This window comes from Hemicordylus capensis, chromosome 3 (genome assembly GCF_027244095.1).
Source record: "Hemicordylus capensis ecotype Gifberg chromosome 3, rHemCap1.1.pri, whole genome shotgun sequence".
Classification (NCBI taxonomy): domain Eukaryota; kingdom Metazoa; phylum Chordata; class Lepidosauria; order Squamata; family Cordylidae; genus Hemicordylus; species Hemicordylus capensis.
In genome coordinates, this window is record NC_069659.1 from 148292370 (window position 1) to 148311642 (window position 19273).

General features: G+C 40.6%; 1 protein-coding gene across 10 annotated transcripts in view; it reads left to right on the top strand.

Moving 5' to 3' along the window:
- The window catches only part of NALCN (sodium leak channel, non-selective), a 378362-nt gene that overhangs the window by 292459 nt on the left and 66630 nt on the right, over positions 1–19273 (top strand). For all 10 annotated transcript variants that reach the window (XM_053305984.1, XM_053305985.1, XM_053305986.1 and 7 more), the window contains 3 exons: positions 3348–3484; positions 5415–5556; positions 16415–16488. In XM_053305984.1, coding sequence (XP_053161959.1) covers positions 3348–3484; positions 5415–5556; positions 16415–16488 — 353 coding nt within the window. The remainder of the gene's footprint in view (positions 1–3347; positions 3485–5414; positions 5557–16414; positions 16489–19273) is intronic.

A 19273-nucleotide genomic window follows, 5' to 3' on the forward strand; every position in this document is an offset into this window, starting at 1 on the left:
TCAGCTGGACCACATTAACTACAGTCATTATTGATGTCATGGCTGCATTAATAATCAATCTACAGAGGATATTAAATCAGTCCTGGAATGGTTAGTACAGGACCAATTGCGGCCATATGAAAAAAACACTACTGGATAATCTGGAGAAATTCATTCTGCATAATTCAGTGTCTAGTGTGAGAAGTACATTGTGTGTTCACAATTATTTCCATATTATTGAAATAATAAAACATGACTGATTGACATGCAATAAGCAAGGTTTCTGTAAGTACATCAAATGTTCCAATTCCTTTAACTAATTATGTAAAATTTCTCTCTAATGAATGCTAATATTTTAAAGTGCCTAGTCAATTTACGTATAAAGCATCAAAAAAAGGGGGGGGGGAGGCACAAGCAAAAAAGATGCTTAAATTTTAAAGAATATATAATGAGAATAAGAAATATCACCAGGAAAATATATATAAGAAAAAGCAAGAGACACCATTGTTTAGAAGATACTAGGTATGTTTGCTTGGTGTTAAAGATCATAAGCCATGCCTCCAAAATGAAGCAAAACTTCACAGATTGATTTATGTGTAGTAAACAGAGGCTTCTCTGTAGTAAGGGAAAGCTTCATACGAGCAATGAAGATGCTTGTACACAACTGTATCTCACATTGGATGGGTAAATCATACTCAGTAGAAGTTACTGTGTGCACAAGAAACTTGCCAATCAGAATGTCTCCTCAGACAATTCATAGCTTAGATTTTAATGTAAGGCCTACTTCTTACTCTTCTCTTCTTTCATAAGCCAGTTTTGTGCCAGCATTTAAAAATTCTTCTTCAAATATACTTGTCCATTCTGAGCATTTCCCTTCTCACCTTTATTGTAATGATGCAATCTTTGATCTTCTATCTTTCCCCCTCATATTTACTCCCGTCATATTTACTCCCCTAATCTTTACTCCATATTTACTTGAGTAAATTACTCAAATTTACTTTTTACTCCCATAGTCTGTGTGGTTCTTCTTTGCACTTAATCCCATGTTTCTGTACCTTGATCATAAGGTGGCATTCAGAATGTAATGACAAGGCTTTGGGCATGCCCAGTGGAGGTTTGCCTTTTACCTGTTGAAGAGGAGATCTCCATAGCATCTTAAAAATTGCTTTGCAAATGTTTCTCAGTTTTAAAAGAGATTTGTCATGCACCATGAATTAAACTCTGTTTAAGAAACACAGCCCCAAAGCTCCCTAAGAAATGTGAAGGTGGTCACATGGTCCTTTGAATCTGGGCTAATGTAGTTAAGTCAAGTTTTATTTACGGTCCTAGACCAAACGACTGGGCTACTGTATAGTGTAGTTTCAGCCATTGTAAATTGTTCTGTGGGCACCGGTATCCTTCTGTAATTTGTAACCTCTGTGTTGCTGGCCACTCCTGAACTACTGAAACAAGCTTCTCATTAGGGTTTTTAACTTCTATGAAAATACACATATTAAACCAAAGAATAGGCTGTCATAGTTATCCACAATTGCATTCGCCTTTTGGTAACATATTGTTGTTGAGTCTTTTATTTTCATTTTCATTATTTACTGTAATATAACTACTGGGCTGCATAATTCTTTTCAGGTTGTTTTCCTTTCTTCAGCAGATGCCAGATGTCTCTCCCCGCACCCACAACAAATATTAGTTTACAGATTTGATGGAGAATCTTCTTTCAGTGTTTCTTTCTAATCTTCAAAATGCTGTCCTGGTTTTGATTCTCGTAGGTATTTGCAGCATCTCCCAATTTATTATCAAGCTGTTCTAATTAGTATGCTGCTTCCATCCTCGGAATTCATTAGTGAAGATAAAGTTGAACATAATTGTGGCCCTTGCAATGCCCTTAAAGGACTCCTTTCCCTCAGCTCACTACACTATCATTAATCTGTACCCTTTGTTTATATTCAAACCCAAAGTGTTTTCAGTCCATATGGCCCTTTGTTTGCAGCAGTGATAACTATTTTGAGGTCATTATCCTTCTACACTGGAGGCTGGGAGCAGGAGCAGGAGCCTGCCCTTCAGACACCTTAAAGTCCTTATCTCTGATTAGACGGTTCTCCATCAGATATCGCTGTGACTGTGCTGAAATCTAATTATGTTGTTTCACAGCTCCCCACTTCCTGAAGAAATTGGAAGTTTCAGGGGGCAGCCTTTTTCAGGGTCAGTGTTGTTGAAAGGAGTGAGTTCTGGTGGGTTATGGTCATTTTGTAATATCTTGGTTTTTTATAAGCATACACATAGTGTGGGGGAGCAAACAAGCATCCTGACAGATAGTGCAAGTCTTTGAAACAGCATCAATTCCCACCCCTAAAATGACAGCATACCCCAGGATACATGTCAAAACTCAGACTTCTGACTCCTTCATAAACTAGCTTTTTCTTCTGTCAAACTGCTTCTCTTCAGCCCTCATCCAAGAATGTGAGGCATTCCAGTAGCTGGTAGTCACAAGCCACCAGTGCCCATGCTATTGGTGCCCACTGAGGAACAACTTTAGCCATTATCTGTCTCTAAGCTTTTGGTCTCTTTATCTGACATTATACAATAGCATTCCCATTACAACGCTGTTCATTCCTTTGGGGACAGCAGTGTCTAGCATATCTGCTCAGCAGAAGCTTACAAGCCTCTTTGGAAAGCACCCAGTCTTCCCCCACTGGATATACCCTTTTGTGTTTTGCTTCCTTACAATCCTACATGCTTCTCTGGAATCACAACTAACTTGTCCTTGAGTGACAGAAGAAAAACTATCGAGCCAGCAATATTTCCTTACCTTTTATTTGCAGGTACTTCATTAAAGATCAGCAAGGACTTCCAAAGCTAGGCTGTTTGGTCTGCTAAGAAATTTGTGACTTCTCATTAGAGTGAAGGCTCACTCACCAGCTTCTTCAATGTCCAAAATCTAATTTAATTTGAATGTGTTCGAGTTTAAGCATCCCTATGATATTGTCAGACAAAATCTTTCCTATCAGCTAAGTATGTGATGTGTGCAACATTCAATTTGTCCACAACAGATGAGTCAAATAAGAGAAAGAAGTAATATTTATTTTCCATGTAGAGAACTGTGGGGTGGGGGTGGGGGGAACCACAAAGGGAATACAAATATTTACTATAACATTATTTGCATTTTAAGTATTTTAAGAAATGAACTGCTATAGCTCCATTTGTGCCTGTAGTTCTAAGAAATCAGTGTCTGCACAACATAGGTATTATCTGCAGTTCTTTGCTGCCATCTTGTGTTTCTTCAACTGATTGCTTTTGCTGTTCATTGACCTCAGGAAAAAGCGAAAACCACTTCCTTGCTTATTTTATGTATGTATGTATTTTATTTACAGTTGAAACAAAGTGAAGCAAATGCGGATACCAAGGAAAAGCTCCCGTTACGTCTAAGGATCTTTGAAAAATTCCCCAATAGACCCCAAATGGTAAAAATTTCCAAGCTCCCTTCAGATTTTACAGTCCCCAAAATAAGGTAGTAAACTTTTTCAGCTATGCTTGCATGCTAAGTAAATAGAGCATTTCAAGATAGATTCAATTTTTGGTTAAGATTATCTTTTCCAATGTGCTTCTGATTCTGTGTGGCATTCTTCTCCTCCCAATGCACTGGATTTCTTTAACCTATCCTTAGCCCAGAAGAGAGTATACCATTTTGGCTGTCTCCACACAATCTTTTGTGTGCTTTCCTCACTCGTTATGCTGCATCATCATCATCATCATCATCATCATTATTAATTCAATTTCTATACTGCCCTTCCAAAAATGGCTCAGGGTGGTTTACACAGAGAAATAATAAATAAATAATATGGATCCCTGCTCCCAAAGGGCTCACAATCTAAAAAGAAACACAAGATAGATACCAGCAACAGTCACTGGAGATACTGTGCTGGGGGTGGATAGGGCCAGTTACTCTCCCCCTGCTAAATAAAGAGAATCACCACGGTAAAAAGTGCCTCTTTGCCCAGTTAGCATTTGCTGTGAGAAAGCCTCATGTCTGCTGACTATACTTATGTCTTGTTTTTGATGGGGGGGAATGCCTTAAATTTAACTTGAAAGATAGAGCACGGTATCTCCTCTGAAGAATATGTTGCTAAATGTTATAGTAATTGCTGGACAATATGAAAATGTTTATTTGAATTTTTCTTTCTATTCCACATTTAGAATTTGAGTTACTGCTTTTGATCTTTGGCTGCTAAGCAAACTATAGCTTCAGTGTTCTGTTTTATATAACATGCTGGATAAACATAAATGTAACCTAGTCTTGTGGTAGCAAGCATGACTTGTCCCCTTAAGCTAAGCAGGATCCACCCTGGTTGCATACAAAAGGGAGACTAGAAGTGTGAGCGCTGTAAGATATTCCCCTCAGGGGATGGAGCTGCTCTGGGAAGAGCATCTAGGCTCCAAGTTTCTTCCCAGGCATCTCCAAGACAGGGCTGAGAGAGATTCCTGCCTGCAACCTTGGAGAAGCCGCTGCCAGTCTGGGTAGACAATACTGAGCGAGATGGACCTATGGTCTGACTCGGTATATGGCAGCTTCCTACTGTGTGTTCTTATGTACATGGTTTAATAATAAGCTAACAGAAATTTAATACAATGCATTACCTTCAGGAAATTTAAGCTGCATGTACACATACGTGGGAGTAAGTTCCATTGAGTTTAGTGAGGCTCCTGAGTAAAGATGCAGTGTGTGGCTGCAATCCTATGTACACTTTCCTGGGAGTGAACACATGGGTAAAACACAGCGGGACTTACTTCCAAGTAAACATGCATAGCACTGGGCCACAAGTGATGGAGTCACACAGAATATTCAAGAATAACTAATTCTAGTTTGTTCTTTTTGTATTCTACTGGACATAAAATATAGACAGTTAAGTGGCTGCAACAAACAGAAAAATTAAATATCAAAGTATGGTTTATGACAGTATAGTTACCAAAAATATCCCTCAAAGTCAAGTTTGAGGTTTTTTTTATGAACAGATGTTGTTTGAACTCCCACAGAAAGCATTTTGTATTTCAGAAAAAGGATTTTCCCCCCATATAGGTTCTATCAGTACTTGTTTTGCTTTTAGCTAGGAATTAATCATGTTGCAAACTCAAATGTAAAATAAATGGTATATATTTAAAGGAAAACATGATTAAAGGGGGAATTATTTATCTTAGAATGTAGTTTAGCTACATCCTATTTTAATGCTACTTTGGTGATTAAATCCAAATCTGTTTTGAATAATGTGTGCTGTGTGGCTTCGAGTTTTAACTTTATTTTTGTTCTAGCAGTGAGCAATTATAATACAAGACAAACAAAGACTACATAGGATTATTTTGGTTACTTATTCTATAAGTTTAATTTTCCTTTGAAAAATAAGGGAAAGTGTTTTACCTTAATGTCCTCCATTTTTAATTACTAGGGAAAGCTTTATGAAGCAGTTTATTGATCGGCAGCAACAGGACACAACTTGTTTATTGAGAAGGCTTCCATCAGCGTCTTCTTCCTCATGTGACCATTCTAAAAGGCTGGCAATTGAAGAAAACAAATACATTGACCAGAAGGTAAACAGCAATATATGCGTTTTCCATGTTTAGTATACCCTAGAATCCTACAAACACATATGACATGTATTGCTCCATGTGGCAGACAGAGTTCCATGGGGCTGATTTTATAGCTAGCAGTGGGGAATCTGGGGAAGCCCTGTTTGTGCATTTGGTGGGGGAGGCAGTGGCTCTCTGGCAGCTGTGAATAAAGGGGACCAGCAAGAAAAGCCCAAACCTGTTTTTTCTCTGAGAGCTCAAGTAATGGAATGGAAACAACTCCATTATGACATTACAGTGACATGCAAAGAGAATCAGGTTGAGCAGAGGAGAACTGGTCTTGTGGTAGCAAGCATGACTTATCCTCATAGCTAAGCAGGGTCCACCCTGGTTGCATATGTATTGGGACTAGAAATGTGAGCACTATAAGATATTCCCCTCGGGGATGGAGCCGCTCTGGGAAGAGCAGAAGGTTTCAAGTTCCCTCCCTGGCTTCCCCAAGATAAGGCTGAGAGAGATTCCTGCCTGCAACCTTGGAGAAGCCGCTGCCAGTCTGTGAAGACAATACTGAGCTAGATAGACCAGTGGTCTGACTCAGTATATGACAGCTTCCTATGTTCAGTGTTCATACATACCTAGCGGAAGACAAGTTTATCATCAACAACGTTTTGCACACAGATAAATAGGGAACCAGTAATTTTCATTCATACATACTGTAAGTTGTGAAACTTGTAGGAACAGAATAAAAATAGCATGTCTGGCTCAATATGGGTTCTTTGTGGACAAAATCTCCTGTATTTGGGCTGACTTGGACTCTACTGCTTTTGCAGGGTTTATGAAGGAGGTGTCCAGCAATCCCTCTTGCAGTATTAGATTGGATCAGTTTCAATCTGTGACTCCTGAGGATGTGGGCAAGCTGCTTGGGGCGGTGTGGCCTACTACTTGTACTTTGGATCCTTGCCGGACCTGGCTGCTTCTGTCTAACAGGGAGATTGTTGGAGGTGGCCTGATTAATATTATAAATGCATTGCTGAAAAAGGGTAGGGTGTCTCCTTGTTTGAAGAAGGCAATGGCACAAAATCTTACTGCCCCAGCTGTGATTGGTGCATGCTGGTCTGCCAGAAGGAAAGCAACATGATGCTCGTCTGATCCTGCCTGGCATATTATTTATTAGTGGTTCAATCATAGCAATGCAAATATCTCTGTAAAATAGACAGTATTAAAAACAAGTTGTTCTAGTAAGAACTAATCAGCCTACTTTCCTTTCTCTGTCTCTACAACTGGACTAAATTGGGTTCAAATTGAGGTCCACAAGCTAGATCTTTTGTACCTCAAATGTTCACACGTCCACCATCTTGGATCGGGGTGGATGATGACATTACACCATTGAGGTAACCCTGTGTATCACTCACTACAACTGTACCAAATTTCGTCCAAATCAGTTAGACAGTCATCAAGTTAGTGCATTTGTGCCTAAAAAATTCCCACGTCCACCATCTTTGATCGGGGTGGTTCACATCATCACAAACTACAGCACTGAGGTTTCCTACCTCAATTTGCTACTACTTTAGCAAATTTGGTTCTAATCAGTTGGACAGTTCACAAGTTAGCCCACTTGCACCTCAAAAGTTTACGCGTTGGCCATCTTGAATCAGGGTGGATGACCATCACCGGCTATGCCATTGAGGTGTCCCTGTGTGTCACTCACTGCAACTGTACCTAATTTGGTTCAAATTGATTAAATGGTCCACAAATTAGCCTCTTGTGCCTCAGATGTTCACATGGCTGCATCTTGAATTGGAGTGGATGGCATCATCACACACCATGCCATTTAGGCATCCCTATGTGTCCCTACAGCTGTAGCAAATTTGGTTCAAATCGGCTAGACAGTTCACAAGTTAGCACAATTACACCTTAAACATTCACACATCTGCCATCTTGGTTTGGGGTAGATGACATAATCACAAACTGTGCCATTGAGGTTTCCCCATCTGCCCCTACAGCTGTAGCAAAATTGGTTCAAATCGGTTAGGTGGTTCACAAGTTAGCCCACTTGTGCCTCAAAGGTTAATGTGTCTGCCATTTTGAATCAGGATGGATGACATCATCACAGGCTGATGCCGTTGATGACATCATACACTCATTGCAACTGTACCAAATTTGGTTCAAATTGGTTAGTCTACAAATTAGCCTGCTTGTGCCTCAGAGGTTCACGTGGCTGCCATTTTGAATTGGACTAGAAGACATCATCACAAACCATGCCATTAGGGCATCCCTATGTTTCCCTACAGCTGGAGCAAATTTGGTTTGAATTGGTTGGATGGTTCACAAGTTAGCCCAATTGCGCCTCAAAGGTTTATGCATCAGCCAACTTGAATTGTGGTGGATGACATCATCACCAGCTACGCCATTGAGGTGTCCCTTTGTGTTCCTACAACTGTACCCAATTTGGTTCATACTGGTCCAGGCGTTGTGAAGTTGATAGGCGGGGACACACAGACATACACACACACATGGAATGCCAGATGATCTCATAAGCTGTGGTGAAAGTCCATATCTACCCAGTTTATCATAGAGGCCATTACACCAACTAGAGTGGAACTCATCTTTCAATACTGGGTGGTGGGGGGATGCCTTGATGGCAAAACTGTAATTTAAGCCAGTAACTAAATGTGTCTGGGCCTGAACTCTGGTTAAACCCACCTAAAAGCGTAGGATTTTGCATTCTGGTTTTCCACAGTAACAATTACCATAGCAACCTCCCATTTAAATGGACCAATTTCCTTCAAAATCTCTTAACAAATTTGGAATAGAAACTTCAAAAAATATAAATACATCTGTGCACAGTAGCACAGAAAGAAGTAGAAGCTTATGAAGATGTTAATTAAGCATGCAACACTGAAAGAAAAAAATAATAAGATTCTGGTGACAGCTGTAGCTCTTTCTGTATATGCTATCAATATTTCATGCAGTGTGTATCTGAGTATATAGAATATAGTGTATCATCCAAACAGCTGATAATTTGATCTTTTGGGCCTTTTAATGAAAGCAAGTTTTGAACTGTGAGATTCACTGGGTTCTCTGAAGAGTCATACCATGTTTAGTGGAAGAGGCAGAGAAAGGAGCTCCCAGCCAGAGATTCAACGAACCGTTGACTGAGGAGACTGTAGCATGGCTGAATGGCCCCGTCCCAGTAGTGACCATGGTCTGACATTGATGCGGGGGGGTGTAGTTTGGGCGCACATTTAATACTAAAGGGAACCGCCAGCAAGCTTCCTAAGCTCCTGCCCAATAGTATCAGTGTTACTGAACAGAAGAAGATACTTTCTTCTCTTCCTTTCCTTCACCTTCTAGATTTTATTGTTTATATTGCTCTTTTTAGTGTGCAAAGGAGCATGCAGTGCAGTGGTATATGTATCTACTCCGAAGTAAACCCCACTGTGTTCAGTGGAGCTTACTCCTAAGTAAGTGTACATAGGGTTATTCTCTTTTACCCTAGGCAGGAAGGTCTGTATTCTCAGAGTTATTGTCCAGTTAGAGCTAGATAGGTTTATTTAAAACTAATCCAAATATTAAATTAAAATGTGCAAAAATGCAGTTTTCCCCCAAAATCAAATGTTAAAATTTAGATTTTAAATTTCCTCAGTTTTGACATGAGCATTGGATGTTAATTTACTCTAAACTGCCAGTCAGTCTTTAATTTCTGACCTTCTAACCTGCCCCAGACGTCCCTCTTGTTCATGAAGCTCCTGCATTTATCAGAGATTAATGCACCAGTGTTAACTTCTTAGGTCAGTCAGAAATGATCTCACGATATTCTGAAAACCAAAATGCATGTTACACTGGGAGGGCCATGATTGATCTCCTGATGGTTATTATAAATAATGCAGCTTCAGGAAGCTGCTAATTTACTTCCAGCAACAGTGCCAGAGGAAGTGGGGATGAAGCATCCTCCAGGATGTTTTTTGAGCTGGAAGGAAATAGAATATAGATACTTGAATTTTCCCTCCTCAGTGCCAACTGCTGTTGGTGGGGAGGGTTTTGATTTGGAAAACTGAGCAGCTGGAAAGGGTTATTTTCCAAATCACCACTGCTCTGAACCAGCGTGAGCCAGCGTGGTGTAGTGGCTAGAGTGCTGGATTAGGACTGGGGAGACCCGAGTTCAAATCCCCATTCAGCCACGATAATAGCTGGGTGACTCTGGGCCAGTCACTTCTCTCTCAGCCTAACGTACTTCACAGGGTTGTAGTGAGGAGAAACCTAAGTATGTAGTACACTGCTCTGGGCTCCTTGGAGGAAGAGTGGGATATAAAATGTAAAAATAAATAAACAAATTGGAACAGAGAAAGAAAAAGAGTTTGAGTGTGTTGCATTTCACAGCACAGAAAATCATGGGATATCATCCAAGGATTTTCCAGCATAATGTGTAGTTTGGCCCTGAAACGGTCATAAAACGGTCAGACTGTAATGAAGTTGTCTTATGCAGCTGGCATTTCTCTTATTAGTGTCCTTATTTTTAAAAGGGGAAATTAATGTGTTCCGAAAAACTTCAACCAAGTATACACTGATGGGATCTGAGCTGTCGGTGACTGAACAGGAGAAGGATCTTGGGGTTGCATCATTAAAAATGTTGACTCAATGTACGGCAGCTGAAAAGGCCAATTCCATGCTAGGGATCATCAGGAAGGGGATTGAAAATAAAACTAATATTATAATGCCCTTATACAAAACTATGGTGCGGCCACACTTGAAGTACTGTGTACAATTCTGGCCACCACATCTAAAGAAGGACATTGTACAACTGTAAAAGGTGCAGGAGAGGGCAGCCAAGATGATCAGGGGCCTAGAGCACCTTTCTTATGAGGCAAGACTACAACATCTGGGGCTATTTAGTTTAGAAAAAGATTACTGTGGGGAGACTTGATAGAGGTCTATCAAGGTCTGTGCATGGTGTGGAGAAAGTGGATAGAGAGAAATTTTTCTCCCTCTCACATAACACTAGAACCAGGGGTCATCCCATGAAATTGATTGCCAGGAGGTCTAGGACCAACAAACGGAAGTACTTTTTCACACAACGTGTGATCCACTTGTGGAACTCTCTGCCACAGGATGTGGTGACAGCAAACAACCTGGATGGCTTTAAGAGGGGTTTGGATAACTTCATGGAGGAGAGGTCTATCAACAGCTACTAGTCGGAGGGCTATAGGCCACCTCCAGCCTCAGAGGCAGGATGCCTCTGAGTACTGGTTGCAGGGAAGTCACAGCAGGAGAGAGGGCATGCCCTCAACTCCAGGCTCCCAGTGGCATCTGGTGGGCCACCGTGTGAAACAGGATGCTGGACTATATGTGTCTTGTGCCTGATCCAGCAGGGCTGTTCTTCCAACCCTGGACATATTTTTCAGTTCTTTAAAAATAAGAATAAAAATCAGTGTCATAGTATGACCGTAATAAGCTCGCTCGCTCTATCTGTCTATCTATCTATCTATCTATCTATCTATCTATCTATCTATCTATCTATCTATCTATCTATCTCAGTTTCGTAGTGATATAGTGTTAGTCACAACTAGTCTCTTGAAACAGTACAAAGTGGCCCTAGATCTATTTTTATGCTATGTCAGTAAGCACAGGAAAAGATTATTATTATTTGGTGGATCAGTGGATGTCCACATTTGTGTGAAGCAAATATTCTAACTACCTTGATCACCCAGTCACCGCCATCACACTAGTTTTCCATCAGTTGTACTGTAATTTCTTTGGTTCGCTGAACTACACCTACATACACAACTCCTTAAGCTATATCATACGGAATTTCCAATTCCTATTGTAGGACTATGCTTATGAGTTCTGCCCTACTCAACATGACTTAGTGGTGATATGGCTGCACATTTATTTTTTACATTTTAAATTTGTTCATATATTAAGTCTCATTGTCATAAGATAATGCCCACTACTGATTAGACATCAGTAGAAAATTCAACTTCAGTATATGTGGGTGTATCTGAATATAGTACTTGGGATAGGTATGTGCGCCTGCATGTATATGGGTGTTTAAATATCTGTATGTACAGGTGAAACTCAAAAAATTAGAATATCGTGCAAAAGTTCATTAATTTCAGTAATGCAAATTAAAAGGTGAAACTGATATATGAGATAGACGTATTACATGCAAAGCGAGATAAGTCAAGCCTTCATTTGTTATAATTGTGATGGTCATGGTACAGCTCATGAGAACCCCAAATCCACAATCCCAGAAAATTAGAATAATGTGAAAAGGTTCAACAGTCTAGGCTCCAGGTGTCCCACTCCAATCAGCTAATCAATCCATAACACCTGTAAAGTGTTCCTGAGCCTTTAAATGGTCTCTCAGTCTGGTTCATTAGGAATCACAATCATGGGAAAGACTGCTGACTTGACAGTTGTGCAGAAAACCATCATTGACACCCTCCATAAGAAGGGAAAGCCTCAAAAGGTAGTTGCAAAAGAAGTTGGATGTTCCCAAAGTGCTGTATTAAAGCACAGTAATAGAAAGTTATGTGGAAGGGAAAAGTGTGGAAGAAAAAGGTACACAAGCAGCAGGGATGACCGCAGCCTGGAGAGGATTGTCAGGAAAAGGCCATTCAAAAGTGTTGGGGACTTTCACAAGGAGTGGACTGAGGCTGGAGTTAGTGCATCAAGAGCCACCACACACAGACGGATCCTGGACATGGGCTTCAAATGTCGTATTCCTCTTGTCAAGCCGCTCCTGAACAACAAACAACGTCAGAAGCGTCTTACCTGGGCTCAAGAAAAAAAGAACTGGTCTGTTGCTCAGAGGTCCAAAGTCCTCTTTTCTGATGAGAGCAACTTTTGCATCTCATTTGGAAACCAAGGACCCAGAGTCTGGAGGAAGAATGGAGAGGCACAAAATGCAAGATGCTTGAAGTCCAGTGTGAAGTTTCCACAGTCTGTGTTGATTTGGGGAGCCATGTCATCTGCTGGTGTTGGTCCACTGTGCTTCATTAAGTCCAGGGTCAACGCAGCCGTCTATCAGGAGATTTTGGAGCACTTCATGCTTCCTTCCGCAGACGAGCTGTATGGGGATGCTGACTTCATTTTCCAGCAGGACTTGGCACCTGCCCACACTGCCAAAAGTACCAAAACCTGGTTCCATGACCATGGGATTACTGTGCTTGATTGGCCAGCAAACTCGCCTGACCTGAACCCCATAGAGAATCTATGGGGCATTGCCAAGAGAAGGATGAGAGACATGAGACCAAACAATGCAGAAGAGCTGAAGGCCACTATTGAAGCATCCTGGTCTTCCATAACACCTCAGCAGTGCCACAGGCTGATAGCATCCATGCCACGCCACATTGAGGCAGTAATTGCTGCAAAAGGGGCCCAAACCAAGTACTGAATACATATGCATGCTTATACTTTTCAGAGGTCCGATATTGTTCTATTTACAATCCTTGTTTTATTGGTTTCATGTAATATTCTAATTTTTGTGGATTGTGGATTTGGGGTTCTCATGAGCTGTACGCCATGATCATCACAATGATAACAAATTAAGGCTTGACTTATCTCGCTTTGCATGTAATGCGTCTATCTCATATATCAGTTTCACCTTTTAATTTGCATTACTGAAATTAATGAACTTTTGCACGATATTCTAATTTTTCAAGTTTCACCTGTATATATGGGGGGAAATTGGGAGGAAAAAATGAATCAAGAACTGTGCATGTTGGCTCTTTCTTGAAAAGTTGTATACAGGTGGCTCTCATTATCCACAGTCTCGCAAGTCACAGATTCACGGATCTGCGGTTGGGTCTAAGAGACCCAATTTCTTTATTAGAGCTTTGAAATAGGCAAAATCCACCTATCCATGGTTCTTGTGTGGCCGAGAATAACTTCCATTGTCATTTCCGGCCACTCTTTTGCAGCATGGGGCCATTTTGTGGCTTTTTAAAAAACAATTTCCCTGAGATTTTTGGCAAAAAAAAAATCACAAAATTGTGGAAGGTTTGGGGAGGCCTTGCCGGAGAACTGGCGTCCTGGAGAGCAGGGTGCTAGGAATGTGCAAAATGTGCAAAATGTTTCGAGCTTGAAATGTTTCGAGCTCAAATTGGGCTGTTTTAAGTGTTCCAAACTCAAAACAAAAAGCCCTTAAAATAAACGACCTCTTTCGAGCTCAAAACAAAATGACCCCATTTTTAGTTGAAACTCTTAGAGTATCTCGAGCACCATTTTGGACAGCTGTTTTTTCCAGAGAGAACATCTACCAATTGGGGTTGGTGAGTAGACCAAGCTTCCGCCCCGGACTTACCATAGAGCCACTAAGTCCAAAGCAGAGGCCTGTTCTACCCACCAACACCAATTGGTAGACCAGCTCTCCCTGGGAGGAAAAGCTGTCCAAAATGGAGCTCAAAACACTCAAAACATTTCAAGTTTGTTTCATCAAAACAGCCAGCTTGGCCACTGTTTTGATGAAACGTTTTTAGCAGTTTGCATTTCATTTTAAGCTCGAAACGCAACGCAAAATCAATTTCGTGCACATCTCTATAAGGTACTGTGCCTTATTCCCTTTATTTCTGCTTTTTTGATCCTTCTTTTAGCCTAAGGAATCTAACTCCTAGATTCCCATAGGGGTAAGGTTTCATTATTCACAGTTTCTGTATTTGCACCTAATAGGTAAGAACAGAACCCCCGCAAATAACTGGAGCCACCTCGACTATTTTCTCTGCTTTGGAGAGTTATTGTTTTATGTGATTTTCTGTTGGTATTGCTTCTCTGTGGATATTTACACAATGATTTTGGTGGCTTTGCTTTTTGTAATTGTAACATTTATTTAATAAAAAGAAATGGGGGAAATGCAGCTTCTAGATCTGTAGATGGACAAATACCATTCTGTTTCAGGCACAATGTTTGACAAGGTCAACCATTTTTTGGTACTGGCAACCAGTCAAAATTTCACTCGTGAAAATTTCAAGATCTAGTGTTGACAGTCACCCTCTGGAACAGAACAGTAAAATTTGAATGTACCTATATTTTTTTCCAATTTAATTTGCAATTCTCACACTGTCTTTACCCTAAAGTTAGCATTAGTGTTCTTCCAAAAGCATTTCCTATGTTCTTTTTTCCTTTTGTTTTAACTTTCAACGGTGTTGTTTTCAGATAAGGAGTTTTAGAAAACTCTTTGTCATCTGCAACATCTAGGTTGTTGTCAAATGTGGTGGTTGGCCATACATAGAGCAGATGTCTTTTTATTTTTCCTTTTTACTGAAACCATCTGGCTTCCTTTAAGCTATTTTATGATTCTGATAGCTTTGGCAGATTGCAATTATGTTCCATGGCCATAGAATTGGGTTCCTTGTATGACAAAATAGGAGGGATCTAACATCACAAAGCATAGACCTTAAAGCTACTGCTTTTAAGGTTATGGGTGAGACTTTCTAATGTGATTAATATTTGCATATATATGCTCATGTGCATTTTGAAATGCATAGTCACGTTATAAAGTTATATTGGTTTTTCAGCTCATGCATATGCATATGTAGAGTCTTTCTTTCAAAGCAAATCTCCAAAATTAACACTAAGCCACCTAAAGGATGTCGGTCATCATAGCTAATATTTTTCCTCACAAGTATTTTTCTAAAAGTGTTGCTTCGAAACAAGCAGACCCCCATGAGAAGTACATACTTTAATTCCAGATAGATATATCTGGTGCACACCGAAGATAACATCTTTTCACACATAGATATGTGAACTCTCTAATTTAACTTGGAAGTGTTCCAATCTGGAAAATCTTCTATACCAGCTGGCAGATTCAGACATTATGCAGAACCACAGTTTATTTTAACTAAGGTTTATGTAACAAACCCACACTGGAACAATACAATAATCAAATCATGGCTTGTTTTACCATTTTGTGGTTTTGTTGGGGTCCCACCCCTTCCCCTTACCTCCCATGAACTAGGCTTTCCTCTCTCTGTGTGAAAACCCTGCATGCTCGGAGCTACTGAAACAAACCAAGATTAAATCATGATTGCAGATTCAGACAATATGCAATACCGTAGTTAGGACTAACAAATCAACTTTAAACCTTGGGCTCACATCATGGTTTGACTTCCCAAATAAATCAGTTTGTTGCCTGACACAGGTTCAGACATACAAACTAACCACAGAGGCAAAATAAACCATGGTTCCACATGGTATTTGACTCCATCCAGTGCAAACTGAACTTGCAAATGGATTTGATTGAGAGTCTTTGGAGACAGAAATATGCCCTTCCAGATACCTTTGGGAACTCACTGTAACTGCAGTGTGTATGTTAAGCGACCAAGGGACCTTTAAGTATTTTGAGGGTTCAAAATGCCTGACTGTGACCTAAAGGGGTACTGTCAAGAGGGACAAGCATTGATCTTGTTAGGCACTGAAGTTTTTTCAGAACTACTTAAACAAGTTGTGGAGTAGTACATGTTTCTTTTTCTTAATGTTTAAGAATAATTTTTAGCTTGTTGCGTGATCTCTGTATCTTTGAAACCCCATTGTGATACATAAAAAAACTGAAAAAATGAAAGAACTTTTAAAAATAAAGTAATTTAATTTTTCTTCTTTATTCACATCCATTTGCTGATAGATGACAGTAACTGTTAGGAAAGGACATTGGTACATTTCACTGATCATAAAAGAATGTTAAAAGAGCTGCTTTTCTTTTGAACTCAGCTTTTTCAAACTCCTAAGGTTCTTTCCCAGACCTGAACTTAGGGAAGTTCCCTGGCATATCTACTATTCTTATGTAATTTAGCCACTTTGGCATCATAAAGTATGTTGGTTAGAAAGTCAATATTCTGGTCCATGACATACAACAGGTAAAGCTGCTTTTCCTTTCATTTCACAGCTGCGCAAATCTGTTTTCAGCATTAGGGCAAGAAATCTTCTGGAAAAGGAGACCGCAATCAATAAAATTCTGAGGTAACAACTGATTTGATACTTCCTTTCATTTGATTTACAAGTGGGTTTCTGCTGCTGAATAATGAATAATTTTGCACAGACCAAAATACCTCATTGATTCATTCTCTCTCTCTCTCTCTCTCTCTCTCTCTCTCCCCAGCTCTCCCTGTATAAAAACTAAAAGCTTGATATTTATGCCAGCATATCATGATGCACTTAAACAGGCTACTTGTGATGCATAGACACCCTCCCTTACTCCCAGTCCAATTTCATCTAATTAATTTCACAGACATTCACTGGACATGCAGAATTAATCCAGTTGGGAAACATACCTGTTCCACAGTGCTACACAATCCAAGTGCATTGAGGCCTAGAGGCCTTCCCATCATCACCACTCCTATTATGAACCCTCACCAAAATATTAGAGGGAAGCGGGAGCGGGGGGTTGAGAAGGACTTGGAAGGACCACAAGGCCTCTGACTGAGGCACAAATATGTGCATCAGTGTCCAGGCATGTTAAGGAGTATAGAAATCTACATTGCTGACCACCCAGGAACCACATGCAGTTGCTTTTTCCATGATGGAAGAAAGGGGGAATATAAATGTTATATGCCAGAGGAAGAGAGCGAATTAGCCTGCTCAAGCCTCCAACAGTTCATAGTAAATAGCTTGGGGTGGGGGAGCTTAAGGGGATGCATGCTGCAAAATTTTATTTTGTTTCTAAACTCCCCTTTATGTACTATGCAGGGTTGGGTTTTTTTTGTCCAGAACCACTATATAGCAATGAAATTGTCATGTTTGTCAAGCAGTCACAAACCTGACCCTCTATTGTTATATAGCACATTATGGGAAAATTTCAAGTGAGTGGGCGGGGGTGGGGGGGTTCATCATGAGGCCTGAACAGCATTTCAGTGCTCCTGAACCAAAGCATTCTTTAGGGGCAGACAGTTTGTTGCATGTCTCACTTGTTTCACATCTAAAATGTAATTGTAGTATCTTTGTGATTTACAACTTGTGATCTACCAGCTGAACATAGTCCACCACTCATTTATGTCTACCCAACAGAGGCTCAGTAAGCCGCCTGGTTTGGCTACCCACTTGTAAATGCAAAAATAGGGGTTGTCAGGCTTCTGGCAGGTAGTGGCTTAGATCCAGGTTTGTAGGTCACAGATTTGCAGACCTGGTAGACAATATCAGCTCTTAGATACTTCTGTTTGGGCTGTGTGAATTATCAACCACAAACCTTGTATAGAATTTGGCTTAGATCTCACTGCAACAGATCATTTATTAAGTGCTTGTTGCAGGAATTTTGCATCATTCCTGCTGATCTAAAAGATTAAGTAAAGTACTCAGTTTGATTCAGTGGGATGATATTGGAAGTTCTATATGCCTTAAAAATAAAGTTACTATTGTAATTTTATGTCTAAGTTACATACACTGATCTTCAAAACAGTTATTGTGATCTACTTAAGGTATTATCTTGAAGGGTTCTGATCTCACACATTTGCGATCCTCAGTCTTCCATATACAAAAGGCAAGATGCCAAGGTCTCCCATGGTACTCATTCAAACTGCCCCTTCCACCATCACATAAGAACATAAGAAGAACCTTGCTGGATCAAGCAAAGGCCCATCTAGTCCAGTATACTGTTCTTCACAGTGACCAATCAGATATGACAAGCCCACTACAGGAGATAACTTCATATCCCCTCTCTTGCCATTGATTCCCTGTTACTGATATTTGGAGACATACTGCTACAGCCTACTGCTTCAGCCAAGCCTAGTATACAGCAATATACTAATGTACAGACTAAGTCGCAGCCCTGCTGCCCAAGCCTTCCACTGCTTTCCATGAAGAATTTGGTGACCCTTCCTCCCTACCCTTCTCCTGATCAAACGTATGCATACCTGAGTATGCTGGATCATGGTCAAGATTTAAGTCCTCCATTGACTAGTGCCTGCTATGTCTTATTCACACTCTGCATGTAGACACATTACTTAAGATGAGGTATAGGCCCCAGGGCCACCTCACAAGAGCTGTCACAATTCAGAAGGACGTCAAGCAAGAATGCATACTGGCCTTGCTCCTATTCAAATTTAACATTAACTCCATAGTGGGCCAGCTCAGCAACCCAGATTTCCACCCTCCAAAGCTCACTGGGAGGCACATTGCCATCCTGTTATATGCGGATGATGCAGCTATCCTCTCAAGGACCTTAGAGGAGCACTGAGGGCCCTGATGTACTACAAGCAAGGAGGACTTCATGGAACTCAACTATCACAAAACTAAAATCATGGCCTTTGCCAGGAGGCCCAAAATCCACTCTTGGTGGATTGATGGACATACCATCGAGCAGGTTTCACGCTTCAAATACTTGGGGATAGTTTTTCATTCTGGCAGCTCTAGGAAAGCTTATGGGGAACATCTGGCTCTAAATGCTCAGATGAGCTCCTCTGCCATTATCAAATTCCTGCAGATGAGAGGAAGCCATTATGTACCCGTGGCTCAAACTGTCTGTAGCCCAGCTGCAAGCTCCGCTCCTCTATGGTGCCTAACTGGGCCCCTTCCCCAACCTTGTGACTCTGGAACTTGTACAATCTAAATTCCTGCAGGCAGCACTCCAAGTACCAAGATGTGTCTCCAGTGCACCTTGTGCCTGGAGACAGGCCTGATCAACCTGGAGGCTAGGGTGTGGTCAGCCATCCTCTACTACTGGCTCAGACTATCCTTTCCCCCAGTGATGCTCCTTTTCCCTACATGATGATTTCCAATCAAGTTAGATTCGGTCAGTTGAAACAAAAATAGC